The sequence below is a fragment of the Salvelinus namaycush genome, chromosome 31 (assembly GCF_016432855.1).
Source record: "Salvelinus namaycush isolate Seneca chromosome 31, SaNama_1.0, whole genome shotgun sequence".
In the NCBI taxonomy this organism is placed as follows: Eukaryota; Metazoa; Chordata; class Actinopteri; order Salmoniformes; family Salmonidae; genus Salvelinus; species Salvelinus namaycush.
Window position 1 is genome coordinate 47,244,752 of NC_052337.1, and position 13,885 is coordinate 47,258,636.

A 13,885-nucleotide genomic window follows, 5' to 3' on the forward strand; every position below is an offset into this window, starting at 1 on the left:
ATTTTTAAAATTAACGTTACTGCGCAATACAACGTGCGATAAAGCAAGGCTACACTGCAAGTAATGGCGTCTTATGCATTTGACTTTTTTCAACAGAACAATGAATTATCAGCATAAATAGTTCTTATTTTTTGATGACCTCTCATCAGAATCTTGGGATAGGTGTCCTTTGTCCAAAAGAATCGTTGCTGGGTTGGAGAAAGTCATCTTCCACGTTGCAATTAGCAGTAAACAATAGCATGCGAGAGAGAGATACCCAACTTCCTACAATGCCAGAAAATGAAATACCCGAAAATCGCAATATACTGACATAAACTGATATAACTCGGTTTAAAATAACAAGATTATGATGTCTTTAAAGCCTATATCGAATAAAAACAGGGCCGAATATATCTAGGAGCTAAAACGGGAGCTTCTAAAACGACATGCCAAGGTCCTCCCTGCGTCAGAGCGAAGAATCAAAAGAGAGGACACTTTGATTCCAATCAATTTATAGACTTTTGGATCTGCCTAGAGACTCCATTTCAAGGCCCTCTATTCGCTGACACCCAGGGGAAGCCGTATGCAGTGCATCTCAACCAATAGAAGACAGGCAGAGTTATACACAGGTCTGAGAACAGGTTGGAAAATTCTGCATTCTCAACTCCACATAGGGAAATTGCTCTAAGTCCAGTTCTGTTTCACGCACAGACATAATTCAAACGGTTTTAGAAACTAGAGAGTGTTTTCTATCCAATAGTAATAATAATATGCATATTGTACGAGCAAGAATTGAGTACGAGGCAGTTTAATTTGGGAACGTCAAGAAAACATAGTGCTAACAGCTCCCCCTATTGACAAGAAGTTTTAATGAAGCTGCCAGTTGAGGACTTGTGAGGCGTCTGTTTCTCAAACTAAACACTCTGTTTATAGTCCAGTAATATATTTAAAACCATCTACCTTGTGGATCTGTTTGAACAATTTGCAAAATTATTGTTCATTAATATCATCACCCCTTTTTCCAATGGTAGTTGTATATTTCACCCCCCACCCAGTCCCCTTTCCACACAATTTCATCTAAATTTGTTGAATGAGTTTCCTGTAAACAAAATATATTATATTCCTTCTCTTTTAGCCAGGTAATGATCATCTTTTCTTATTTTCTGCAATTATAAATGGCAATGCTTATTTCACCATTTACCATAATGAGATACAAGTTGAAATTATATTTATCATTATATATGTTTATAAACTTACCATTAAAAAGTACCATAATGATTGAGTGTCCATATAAACTGTACCGTGATATTTGCACTGTTACTAGGTAAACTTTGAATTGTTGATCTATGGGTCTTTAGCTAAATCCAGCTAACCTTTTGATATGCTGATGATATACTGATCACCATGACTTTTTTTAACATTTAGTTATGCTCATGTCAGTTCTATTATTTGTCCTTCCTCTCTTATTAAGAGATGGAGTCCAGACAGGCTATTTTAGGAAACTTTAGATTAGGCCTATAGTGTGATGCTTAAATAATGTAGCATATCAAATGAATTGACACGGAAAGTTTGAAGTGGGAGATGGAGAGACAGCTATAGTATTACTAGTGATGTCATGATTACCCCAGCATGTGCCTTATTCCAGAGGAAGATTTGCATTGGATTAGTTTTTCCTAAATGCCTCATGTAATTCTTTATTATGATTTTTTTTTATCCGTTATTTTACCAGGTAAGTTGACTCATTTACAGCAACGACCTGGGGAATAGTTACAGGGGAGAGGGGGCCAATTGTAAACTGGGGATTATTAGGTGACCGTGATGGTTTGAGGGCCAGATTGGGAATTTAGCCAGGACACCGGGATTAACACCCCCTACTCTTGCGATAAATGCCATGGGAACTTTAATGACCTCGGAGAGTCAGGACACCCGTGTTACCGTCCCATCCGAAAGACGGCACCCTACACAGGGCAGTGTCCCCAATCACTGCCCTGGGGCATTGGGATATTTTTTTTAGACCAGAGGAAAGAGTGCCTCCTACTGGCCCTCCAAGACCACTTCCAGCAGCATCTGGTCTCCCATCCAGGGACTGACCAGGACCAACCCTGCTTAGCTTCAGAAGCAAGCCAGCAGTGGTATGCAGGGTGGTATGCTGCTGGCTCTATGCCGGAAGCCTGGTGGTTTTTTATTCTAGGCGGAAGGATATTTCAACATCATGTCTAAATGATAAAAGGCTACACTGATCAGTCGTGCTTGGCTGCCAAAGTATAGGTGTCCCCATAGGGTTAGTATTTAAATTGAGGACATGTGATTATGATCATTATTTTAGCAATCCACGTTAGACGTTCCCTCCTTGTCAAAAGGCTCTCGATCCTGCTGACGTGAGCTGCTGGACAGGGCACTTGCGTTTGATATGCAATTTTTGAATCAGACGAGCTCAGTGAGGAATCGGGGATTCCCTGCTTTGCAATCTGTTGCCTACGTCAACAGCCACTGTCAGCCAGTTTCATTAAATAGACCTAGGCACTATGCTTTTTTTTATTGCACATTTAATTAAACTGATGATTTGGAGATCAATTAATTGGCACAAAACGGGCGTCAGACAAATAGCTATTGAACCAGTAGCCTAGCCTTATAGCTATTGAACCAGTAGCCTAGCCCAATTCTTGTCCCAGAAGTAGCAATATAGTTTGGTCACTTATTTTGAGCAATTAAATTGATTTGAGGAAAGAGGCATCTTGCTTGCTGGATATAAAATATGATACTGCTTTCCCAATGAACTGTCAGGGAAGTTTGAATGGCAAGAGCTTCTCTGGTGTGATGTGATCACATTGGCTGGTGGTAAAAATGCAATCAACTGGTATCTTCTGTTCTCCACACGCCCAATGTTTATGTTTACAAACACATGTATTTTGTCAGCATGCCCAATGTTACAATGTTTCCAATCAAATGTATAAATTAAGTTTTTAAGTTTTCCTATCAATTGACTTTGCATAAATATTGTGATTGGATGATAGCTGTGAGGGTTATTGAATCAGGATCAAATCCTCTGATCTCCTCGAGCTCATTAATGATACAATGTTCATATTTGAAGATTGCCGAAAGGCCAGTCTCCTTGGGAAATGATAGGAGTGGAATGTAGTAGCTGAACAGAGACTGCAACCGGGCTAATGAGATACCAAGAAAATAACGTATACTTTTTCAAGTTCCTTAAATGTGTTCAAAAGCCAATCAACTATCCTGCACCATTCCCAGGAGGTTGTGGGAAGGTTGTTATGCAGAATAACCATAGGACAACCATGCTATCACCAAGCTCTAACATATGGTTTTCAGAACATTATGTGCTAGCTGGGTATGGCCTAAATGAAGTAACCAAATGAAGTACTTGTTCATGCAGGTATGTTTGATGTTATTTCATTGTTTGTTTTTCTTTGTTGTTATCCTATCCTCCTCCTCTAGGGAAGACATGCCAGATTGCCAACCCCTGTGCATCCAACCCCTGTGCCAACGGTGGACAATGCTCACCCTTCGAGTCCCACTACATCTGCGCGTGCCTGCCCGCCTTTCATGGCCAGACCTGCAAGCAGGACGTCAATGAGTGTGCCCAGATGTCGTCACCCTGTCGCAACGGGGGCATGTGTGTGAATGAGGTGGGCTCCTACCACTGCCGCTGCCCCCAGGAGTACACGGGTGCCAACTGCGAGACCCCCTACATGCCCTGCAGCCCCTCTCCCTGCCACAATGGGGGCACTTGCGTGCAGAAGGGGGACACCACCTATGACTGCAGCTGCCTGCCAGGTAACCCTTCACCCCTTTGCTCAAATCTATTAAAATACTTTATCTGTGCCTGTTTGAGCCTGCCTGGCGTTGACTTTTCAATCATTTGTGTATACCAAAGAGGTACTGTAAGGAATTGATTAATACAGAGCTGTTGTAGCTTGGATGTGATTGGTGGATATAGGGCATTGCTAGTCTCTGGTTTCTGCTGGCAGGATGTTATTCCGCAGACGTTTCCCAGCTAACACATTTAGTTCCTTGGAAGTTGTGGGAACGTACATTTTTGGTTTCCCATTGGTTCTGGGAACAAAACTATAAGTTTCCTGACCTGTAAAACTGAACTTTTTTAAAATGTTCTGTAAACGGAAGGGAAAATTTTGCCTGTTCTGGGAATGTTAATTTATAAGTTGCTGGGAGGTTCTGAAAACATGCCTTTAAGTAGAACCATGAGGAAACCTGTAGGAAACGTTATGGTGAAGTACTGAAATTCCCACAGAAGAACGTTGTTTCTTAGAATTCTCTGAAATATTTTAGAACATTCTCAAAGTCATACCAATTGGAGAACGTTCCTTGAATATTACCAAAATTTAAATGAAATGTAACCATGTTTGAATGTTTACGAAAGTAATGAATTACAGAGAATCTTTTCTTTTTTTTGTCAAGTTCCTTAAATGTGCTGAGAATGTTCTAAGGCCATGCAACTATCCTGCACCATTCCCAGTTGTGCAAAGGTTGTATGCAAAATAATCATAGGACAAGCACGCTCTCACCAATCTCTAAGAAACATATGGTTCTACGAACGCTATGTGCTAGCTGGGTTCCCCCTGATAACTACTCACACACACATCACACAGGTTTCCTGTTTCCAAACGGTTTGACAAGCCAATTGTGATACCCCCTTGGTGGGAGAACTACAGTTGTAGAGCTGTTTTGTAAGATAGTGATTAATGGTGGTTAGGGCTGTTATGGTGAAAGTCGCAGTCAAATTCCACCTGACTGTTTAGTCACAGTAACTAGGCTTCTCCAAAACTGTGCTCTGATGCTACTGGTGGTCATTAGTAGCCTACTAGTGCTTGCTAACTGCCAGTTGCTAATGGCCTGGTTCTCCGTGATCTATTGTCCCTCTAATCACTCTGACAGCAACACAAATGCAATCAAATCAAATCAAACACTTCATGAGAGCCCATGAGCTCATGTTGCGCAGCATTTATATAGACTATGCAATTGAGTGAGAACAGAGTTTTGATGGCCTCTACTAATAAGAGGATCCCATCAGCTTTATGCAGGCTAGGCCTTCTATATTTACTTCTCAACTTTCCTAATATTAAGCACATTGCTTTCGCTTTACAACAGAAGTATAGCCTTCCTGGTTGGCATGAAAAGGAACCACTGGAAAAGCGTCCCCCATTCGCTATTTCATTGCATTTTTTCTTCCTGCCCTTGTTCCGACAGGTGCATGATATTAGTCTATTCTAAATCAAAAATAATTGCACGCATACGGTACCAGTCAAAAGTTTGTACAAACCTACTCATTCAAGGGTTTTTCTTTCTTTTTCTTTTTTTACATTGTATAAAAATAGTGAAGACATCAAAACTATGAAATAACATATATGGAATCATGATGTAACCAAAAAAGTGTTAAACAAATGAAAATATATTTGAGATTCTTCAAAGTAGCCACCCTTTGCCTTGATGACAGCTTTGCACACTCTTGGAATTCTCTGAACCAGCTTAATGAGGAATACTTTAACAACATTCTTGAAGGAGTTCCCACATATGCTGAGCACTTGTTGGCTGCTTTTTCTTCACTCTGTGGTCCAACTCATCCCAAACCATCTCAATTGGGTTGAGGTCGGGTGATTGTGGAGGCCAGGTCATCTGATGCAGCACTCTATCACTCTCCTTCTTGGACAAATAGCCCTTACACAGCCTGGAGGTGTGTTTTGGGTCATTGCCCCGTTGAAAAACAAATGATAGTCCCACTTAGCGCAAACCAGATGGGATGGCGTAATGTTGCAGAATGCTGTGGTAGCCATGCTGTTTAAATGTGCCATGAATTCTAAATGAATCACAGACCGTGTCACCAGCAAAGCACCTTCACACCTCCTCCTCCATGCTTCATGGTGGGAACCACACATGCGGAGATCATCTGTTAAATTTCTCTGCATCTCACAAAGACACGGCGGTTGGAACCAAAAATCTCATATTTGGACAGATTTCCACCGGTCTAATGTCCATTTCTCGTGTTTCTTGGCCCAAGCAAGTCTCTTCTTATTATTGGTGTCCTTTAGTAGTGGTTTCTTTGCAGCAATTCAACTATAAAGGCCTGATTCACGCATTCTCCTCTGAACAGTTGATGTTGAAATGTGTCTGTTACTTGAATTATGTGAAGCATTTATTTCGGCTGGAATTTCTGAGGCTGGTAACTCGTATGTACTTATCTCCTGCAGCAGAGGTAACTCTCGGTCTTCCTTTGCTGGGGCGGTCCTCATGAGAGCCAGTTTCATCATAGTGCCTGATGGGTTTTGCGTCTGCACTTGAAGAAACTTTCAAAGTTCTTGACATTTTCCAGATTGACTGACCTTCATGTAAAGCAATGATGGACTGTCTTGCCATAATATGGACTTGGTCTTTTATCAAATAGGGCTATATTCTGTATACCACCCCTACCTTGTCACAACACAACTGATTTGGCTCAAACACATTAAGAAGGAAAGAAATTCCACAAATTAGCTTTTAACAGGGCACACCTGTTAATTGAAATGCATTCCAGGTGACTACCTCATGAAGAGAGAATGCCTAGAGTGTGCAAAGCTTTCATCAAGGCAACGGGTGGCTACTTTGAAGAATCTCAAAAAACACTTTTTTGGTTACTACATGATTCCATGTGTTATTAAGGTTTGTATCACAACTAAAGTGACAAAATAACTCCAAATGTACAGTGCCATGAAAAAGTATTTGCCCCCTTTCTGATTTTCATTTTTTTTTATACTGAATGTTATCAGATCTTCAACCAAAACCTCATATTCGATAAAGGGAACCTGAGATAACAAAGTATACTTATTTTATTTATTTAATTAACAAAGTTATGCATCATCAAGTTCCCCTTTTGTGAGAAAGTAATTGTCCCCTTATACTCAATAACTGGTTTTGCCACCTTTAGCTGCAATGACTGCTACCAGTGCTTCCTGTAGTTGTTGATCAGTCTCTCACATAGCTTATATGACTGGGTACATTAGCATAATATTTTTTTATTCAACAAATTACAAGTTAGCCTACTCGACTGATACTGACAAATAGATACAATAAAAGCGACCATATAATAGGCCTAAGAGAAGGCGAGACACAGAATATGACGTTCATCTAAACTGGAGGAGGAAATTGTAAAAAGACAAACCTTTAAGTAGCACTGACCCAACAATGATGGATAGTGAATATGTTCTGTTCCAATTATATAGGCTATACTGTTGTTCGGTCAATTAAGTTGAGAATTTTGATAACTAAAAGACAGATTAGTATTTTTATTGTGTTCTCTTTACAGCAATAACCATTTGCTTACCAAATTATGTTTTCCTGCATTGTATTATGAAATATTGCGATATGAGCTTTGCCGCTCAACTTTTCAGACAGTCGCAACTCAACAATAATCTTCCCAAATTGCACGCGCTGCCTTTCCTTCTGACTGTAGGCACTGTGATTTAAAACAATCCACTATGTATTTTTTTAAGAAGCTACTGATCCAAATCATGCTTTAGTAGCCTATTTTGAATTATTTTATTTATTTCTGTTTTGACAGGAGTAGGCTAATTAGCCTATCGCCCCTCAGACTGGGGCAAAGGTTCACCTTCCAACAGAAAGTGCATTTGGAAAGTTTTCAAACCCCTTGACTTTTTCCACACTTTGTTACGTTACAGCCTTATTCTAAAATTGATTACATAGTTTTTCTCCCCCTTATCTAACTACACACAATACCCCATAATGACAAAGCAAAAACTGGTTTTTAGACATTTTTGCAAATGTATAGAAATAAAAAATGTATCACATTTACATAAGTATTCAGGGCCTTTACTCAGTACTTTGTTGAAGCACCTTTGGCAGCGTTAACAGCCTCAGGCCTTCTTTAGTATGACGCTACAAGCTTGACACACCTGTATTTGGGGAGTTTCTCCCATTCTTTTCTGCAGATCCTCTCAAGCTCTGCCAGGTTGGATGGGGAGCGTCGCTGCACAACTTTTTTCAGGTCTCTCCAGAGATGTTCGATTGGGTTCAGGCTCCGGCTGGGCCTCAAGGACATTCAGAGACTTGTCCCGAAGCCACTCCTGCGTTGTCTTGGCTGTGTGCTCAGAGTCGTTGTCCTGTTGCTCCGTTCATCTTTCCCTCGATCCTGATTCCTGACTAGACTCCCGGTCCCTGCCGCTGAAAAAACATCCCCACAGCATGATGCTGCCACCAACATGCTTCACTGTGGGGATGGTGTTAGGTTTCCTCCAGATGTGACGCTTGGCATTCAGGACAAAAAGTTCAATATTGGTTTCATCAGACCAGAGAATCTTGTTTCTCATGGTCTGAGAGTCCTATAGGTGCCTTTTGACAAACTCCAAGTGGGCTATCACGCGCCTTTTACTGAGGAGTGGCTTCCATCTGGCCACTCTACCATAAAGGCCTGATTGGTGTAGTGCTGCAGAGATGGTTGTCCTTCTGGAAGGTTCTCCTATCTCCACAGGGGACCTCTAGAGCTCTGTCAGTGGCCATTGGGTTCTTGGTCACCTCCCTCACCAAGGTCCTTCTCCCCTGATTGCTCAGTTTGTCCGGGTGGCCAGCTTTCGGAAGAGTCTTGCTGGTTCCAAACTTCTTCCATTTAAGAAAGAAAGAGGCCACTGTTCTTGGGGACCTTCAATGCTGCAGAAATTTGTTGGTACCCTTCCTAAGATCGGTGCCTTGACACAATCCTGTCTCAGAGCTCTACGGACAATTCCTTCGACCTCATGGCTTGGTTTTTGCTCGGACATGCGCTGTCAACTGTGGGACCTTATATAGACAGGTGTGTGCCTTTCCAAATCATATCCAATCAATTGAATATACCACAGGTGGACTCCAATCAAGTTGTAGAAACATCTCAAGGATGATCAATGGAAACAGGATGCACCTGAGCTCAATTTCAAGACTCATAACAAAGGGTCTGCATACTTATGTAAATAAGCTATTTCTGTTTTTTTATGATTATTCTAAAGGACAGATTATTTAACTTATATTTCACTATCACAATTCCAGTGGGTCAGACATTTACATACACTAAGTTTAGAAGCTTCTAACCATTGTTATGTTTGGAGGAAAAAGGGGATGCTTGCAAGCCGAAGAATAGCATCCCAAACGTGAAGCACGGGGGTGGCAGCATCATGTTGTGGGGGTGCTTTGTTGCAGAGGGGACTGGTGCACTTCACAAAATAGATGGTATCATGAGGGAGGAAAATTATGTGGATATATTGAAGCAACATCTCAAGACATCAGTCAGGAAGTTAAAGCTTGGTCGCAAATGGATCTCCCAAATGGACAATGACCCCAAGCATACTTCCAAAGTTGTGGCAAAATGGCTTAAGGACAACAAAGTCAAGGTAATGGAGTGGCCATCACAAAGCCCTGACCTCAATCCTATAGAAAATGTGTGGGCAGAACTGAAAAAGCGTGTGAGAGCAAGGAGGCCTACAAACCTGACTCAGTTACACCAGCTCTGTCAGGAGGAATGGGCCAAAATTCACCCAACTTATTGTGGGAAGCTTGTGGAAGGCTACCTGAACTGTTTGACCCAAGTTAAGCAATTTAAAGGCATTGCTACCAAATACTATTTGAGTGTATGTAAACTTCTGACCCACTGGGAATGTGATGAAAGAAATAAAAGCTGAAAGAAATCATTCTCTCTACTATTATTCTGACATTTCACATTCTTAAAATAAAGTGGTGATCCTAACCGACTTAAGACATGGGATTTTTACTAGGATTAAATGTCAGGAATTGTGAAAAACTGAGTTCAAATGTATTTGGCTAAGGTGTATGTAAACTTCCAACTTCAACTGTATATTGAATACATTTTTAGAAAAGGCTGTAACGTAACAAAATGTGGAAAAATGAAATGCTTTCCGAATGCACTGTAATTTTGGCAATTTAATTCCCCTAGCCTTATGGACTCGCTGCTTATGCTTGCATATTAAAAACGTAGGCATATAGGAGGACCTGTTTCTTTGTTAACTGCTCAACACAGAACAGCTGCATGTGCACACTCCCTCGGAAGTCTTTTGTAGAAAATGTCCTTTCTATTTTATTCATCTATGTTCAACTGTGTTCTTCATCCTATAAAATAATATACAATTCGAAACAAATCTTGTCTGTTAAATGACCTGTTTAGCCCACAGCCATATGGCATAGCCAGATCAGGGCCTAACATAAGGACAGCCCAGAATATTATATTCTGTTCTTCTGAAATAGATAACATTTTCTTCATTTCATGTTTCTTTAGATCCGTCAAAAAAAATAAACATTGATCTATTGTGGCGGTGTAGTCTATATTAAATGGATTCATGTAATTGTTCCAATGGTCTGCATCAGTGGTTTGTAGGCTATGCATGGAAGACGAGATGCTAAATGTGTTTATGGTAATTATTGGTCAATTACCGCGAGGCCAGCAGTTATTTGCATTACAATCACCGGCTGACAAGATGTCATGACCGCCACATCCCTAATGGCGGTTCATGCATGGTGGTTGTGTCTGTTTGTGGTTCTGCTGTGGAGTTCTGCACGCAGCTGCCGAGACTCCCTCATTCCCAGCGGCTCGGAAACAGACGGTGTTCTCCGAATTTTTTCTTTCATTTGTGCCCTTATCAATCCCTTCCCCCTGATGATAGTGAAGCATGCGGTTGGTGTTGTCGGCCTAAACGTTGAGGTTTCAGCGGGAATCAAAGTTGAGTCACCTGTAGACCAATCCCAAAGGTTCTGAGTGAAGGACGGTTTGGATAAATGTGTGTGTGTGCGTGCATTTTAACATTTAACTAAGAGTTCAAATGTAACCCGCGGCGTGCCGCTCTCGTGTGCCTTTGTGATAGAACGCAGACAGAGAGTGAGGCGAGCAGGAAACCTACGCCGCTTTGGGTTGATCGTTAAGCTTTGAGTTTTGATTTGTAAAATGGCTACACGCTACGCAGGGAGCCTTTGAAGCGTGCAAGGAGGTAGGCTGTAGATTCAAGCGGATGGCCATGGGAATATGCAGATCTTATCTCTGGTTATAAAGGATTGTAAACAATAAGAAGACGGGTGGGTCTGAATTATGTGTAGTGAAATTGTTACTGGTTTCTATGAATGACATGTCTTTTTTTCCCTTTTCTTTCCCTATTGCCTCTTCTTTCTGCCCCTCTCTCAATTCTCACTCACTCTCTCACTCACTCTCAGGATTTACAAGTCAGAATTGTGATCACAACATTGATGACTGCCCAGGCCACAATTGTCAGAATGGTGGCTTGTGTGTGGATGGGGTCAACACCTACAACTGCCAGTGCCCCCCTCACTTTACAGGTAACCTTTATACCAAACCCTCCGATCTTCAAGATGGACATGGTCTCTAGAAAAAAAAAATGAACTTGAGATTCCACCCACATTGGCCCTATATCAATCTCTTATGGCCCCTGCATAATGTAATCCTTGCCCTCTGCTCTCCAGGCCAGTTCTGTACCGAGAATGTGGATGAGTGTGAGATGATGCCAAACACGTGCCAGAATGGTGGTACGTGCCACGACACCTATGGCAGCTTCCACTGTGTCTGTGTCAACGGCTGGACGGGCGATGACTGCAGTGAGAACATCGACGACTGTGCCAGCGCAGCCTGTTATCACGGTGCCACATGCCACGACCGCGTCGCCTCCTTCTTCTGCGAGTGTCCACATGGGCGCACAGGTACTACGACCTCGCCTGTCCCACACTAACCACACACACACACACACACACATTGGAGGAAGATTAAAAATAAGAAACTGTTGAGAGCTTTGCATACCAGGCCACACTGAACTGAGGTGGCCTGGTTACACCCCCATGATAGTTGCTTGACAATATTGAGAGACTATTTTCAGGTTGGTGCTTCACAATGTTAGTTGATGAGGTGAGTCAATTCTCCCCCTTTACAATAGAAAGCATTTTGTGCCCCTGGAAATGCACTACCTATACAAATCCCATTCCTCATCATTTGTCTTTCCTCAGGTTTACTGTGCCATCTTGACGACGCCTGCATCAGTAACCCGTGTCAGAAAGGCTCTAACTGTGACACCAATCCTGTCAACGGGAAAGCCATCTGTACCTGCCCTCCAGGTTACACCGGCTCTGCATGCAACCAGGACATTGACGAGTGTTCCTTAGGTGAGTGACTTCTTTCTCTGCTCCTCTCTCATTCTCTATAGAAAGGTACCTGTCTCTGAACATTCAGGATGACAAACTCTGCCAATGTGCTATTTGCCAAACACTCCCTTGAGAGATTTTCAATTAGACGAACTTGGATACATAAAGGTTAAATAAAAATAAATAATTGTCAGTGTGACGGTTATGCATTTTGGTAATATTTTGGCATTAGAACACTGAAGTGCTCTTTATGGGAACTGGATCTTTATATCTACCTCGTGTGTTAACGATAGAGACATTGTACAGGGTGAAAGTGGGGATATAAGTGGTGATGTATATCCTGTGTTTGACGTTTCAGGCGCCAACCCTTGCGAGCACGGTGGGCGCTGCCTGAACACTAAAGGCTCGTTCCAGTGCAAGTGTCTCCAGGGTTACGAGGGCCCGCGGTGCGAGATGGATGTCAACGAGTGCATGTCCAACCCCTGTCAGAACGATGCCACATGCCTGGACCAGATTGGAGGATTCCACTGCATCTGCATGCCAGGTATGATGACACATTGAAATGTACCATTTAGGGGGATATTTCGGTTTGTAACACTGTCTTACTGACATAGACACTTTGACATGTTGTTAGTTGTAAGAATAATTGTTCATGATTGGAGTTCAGTTCTCTGCCCCTGCTACACAAGACAATACTGGCTATCTAAAAATTGCAAAATATTTGAGCCTGTGAACTCAAAGTAATGTTACCTGAAACTGTTTCTGTAATATTGTCATAAACGTGTGTGTTCAGGTTATGAGGGGGTGTTTTGCCAGATCAACACTGACGAGTGTGCCAGCATGCCCTGTCTGAACAACGGCAAGTGCATCGACAGGATCAACTCCTTCCACTGCGAGTGCCACAAAGGTGAGAGAGATGGCCCAGAGAGAGAGTTGGCGGGAGGAAGGAATTGATGAATGAAAGGAGGAATGGAGGAAGGAAGGTGTACAGGGAGGGGGAGAGTTGGAGGAGTAGATGGAGGGTGGGGGTCCTCAGCTCCTGATAGGTTTGGGTGGAAGTGGGGTCACTGGAGGGTGAAGTAAAGTGAATGATTACCATAGTGTGGGTGTGTGTGTGATTAATAATTTTCTGATGAGGGCAGGGAGGGTGGTAATAACAAGGTCACCTGGACATCAGCATAATTATCAGGCAAAACAGTTTGCGTAAGACCTTAGCGCCCAAAGAGGGGGGGTATAAGGGGTGGTGGGGTGTGCAAGTGTGTATTTGGAGCTCCTGCTATATGGGTTGTGTGTGTGTTGAGGGGGGGTATCGTTATAAAGTCCAGGGTCCTCCAGACCTACTTTAGATGCAAATTAGTTTAACCTTTTTCCATTTTCCCCTCTAACTCATGCACTTTAGAGCCACAATAAAGGCTGGATTACGTTTGAAAGATGTGGTAAAATAATTAAGAGCGCAATTACATTAAGCTAACGTTAGATATCTTTTAGGCGTACATTATAACTTTAGCATATTTAAGTTACCTTAGGACAAACCAGGCTTCATTTGATCAATATGCAAATCATTACATGAGGTAAAAACAAAATCCGTCTGAAAACTGTTAATTCACTGGGGAGTTGATGCTGCTTGCCAGTGCATTGTTCTGAGATTCCTTTCTTCATTTTTTTTCATGCTACGGCGTCAATTTCAGAATGTAACAGGCTATTAGAGCACTTTCAGAGAAAAAGCTAATAAAGCATATCTCAAATAAAAGGAAAATGT

The 13,885-nt window shown here is 42.0% G+C and overlaps 1 protein-coding gene across 1 annotated transcript in view; it reads left to right on the forward strand.

Moving 5' to 3' along the window:
* Positions 1–13,885, forward strand: part of LOC120026015 (neurogenic locus notch homolog protein 1-like) — a 66,743-nt gene that overhangs the window by 20,959 nt on the left and 31,899 nt on the right. The window contains exons 4-9 of the mRNA XM_038970793.1: positions 3,436–3,774; positions 11,191–11,313; positions 11,458–11,691; positions 11,992–12,147; positions 12,485–12,670; positions 12,920–13,033. Coding sequence (XP_038826721.1) covers positions 3,436–3,774; positions 11,191–11,313; positions 11,458–11,691; positions 11,992–12,147; positions 12,485–12,670; positions 12,920–13,033 — 1,152 coding nt within the window. The remainder of the gene's footprint in view (positions 1–3,435; positions 3,775–11,190; positions 11,314–11,457; positions 11,692–11,991; positions 12,148–12,484; positions 12,671–12,919; positions 13,034–13,885) is intronic.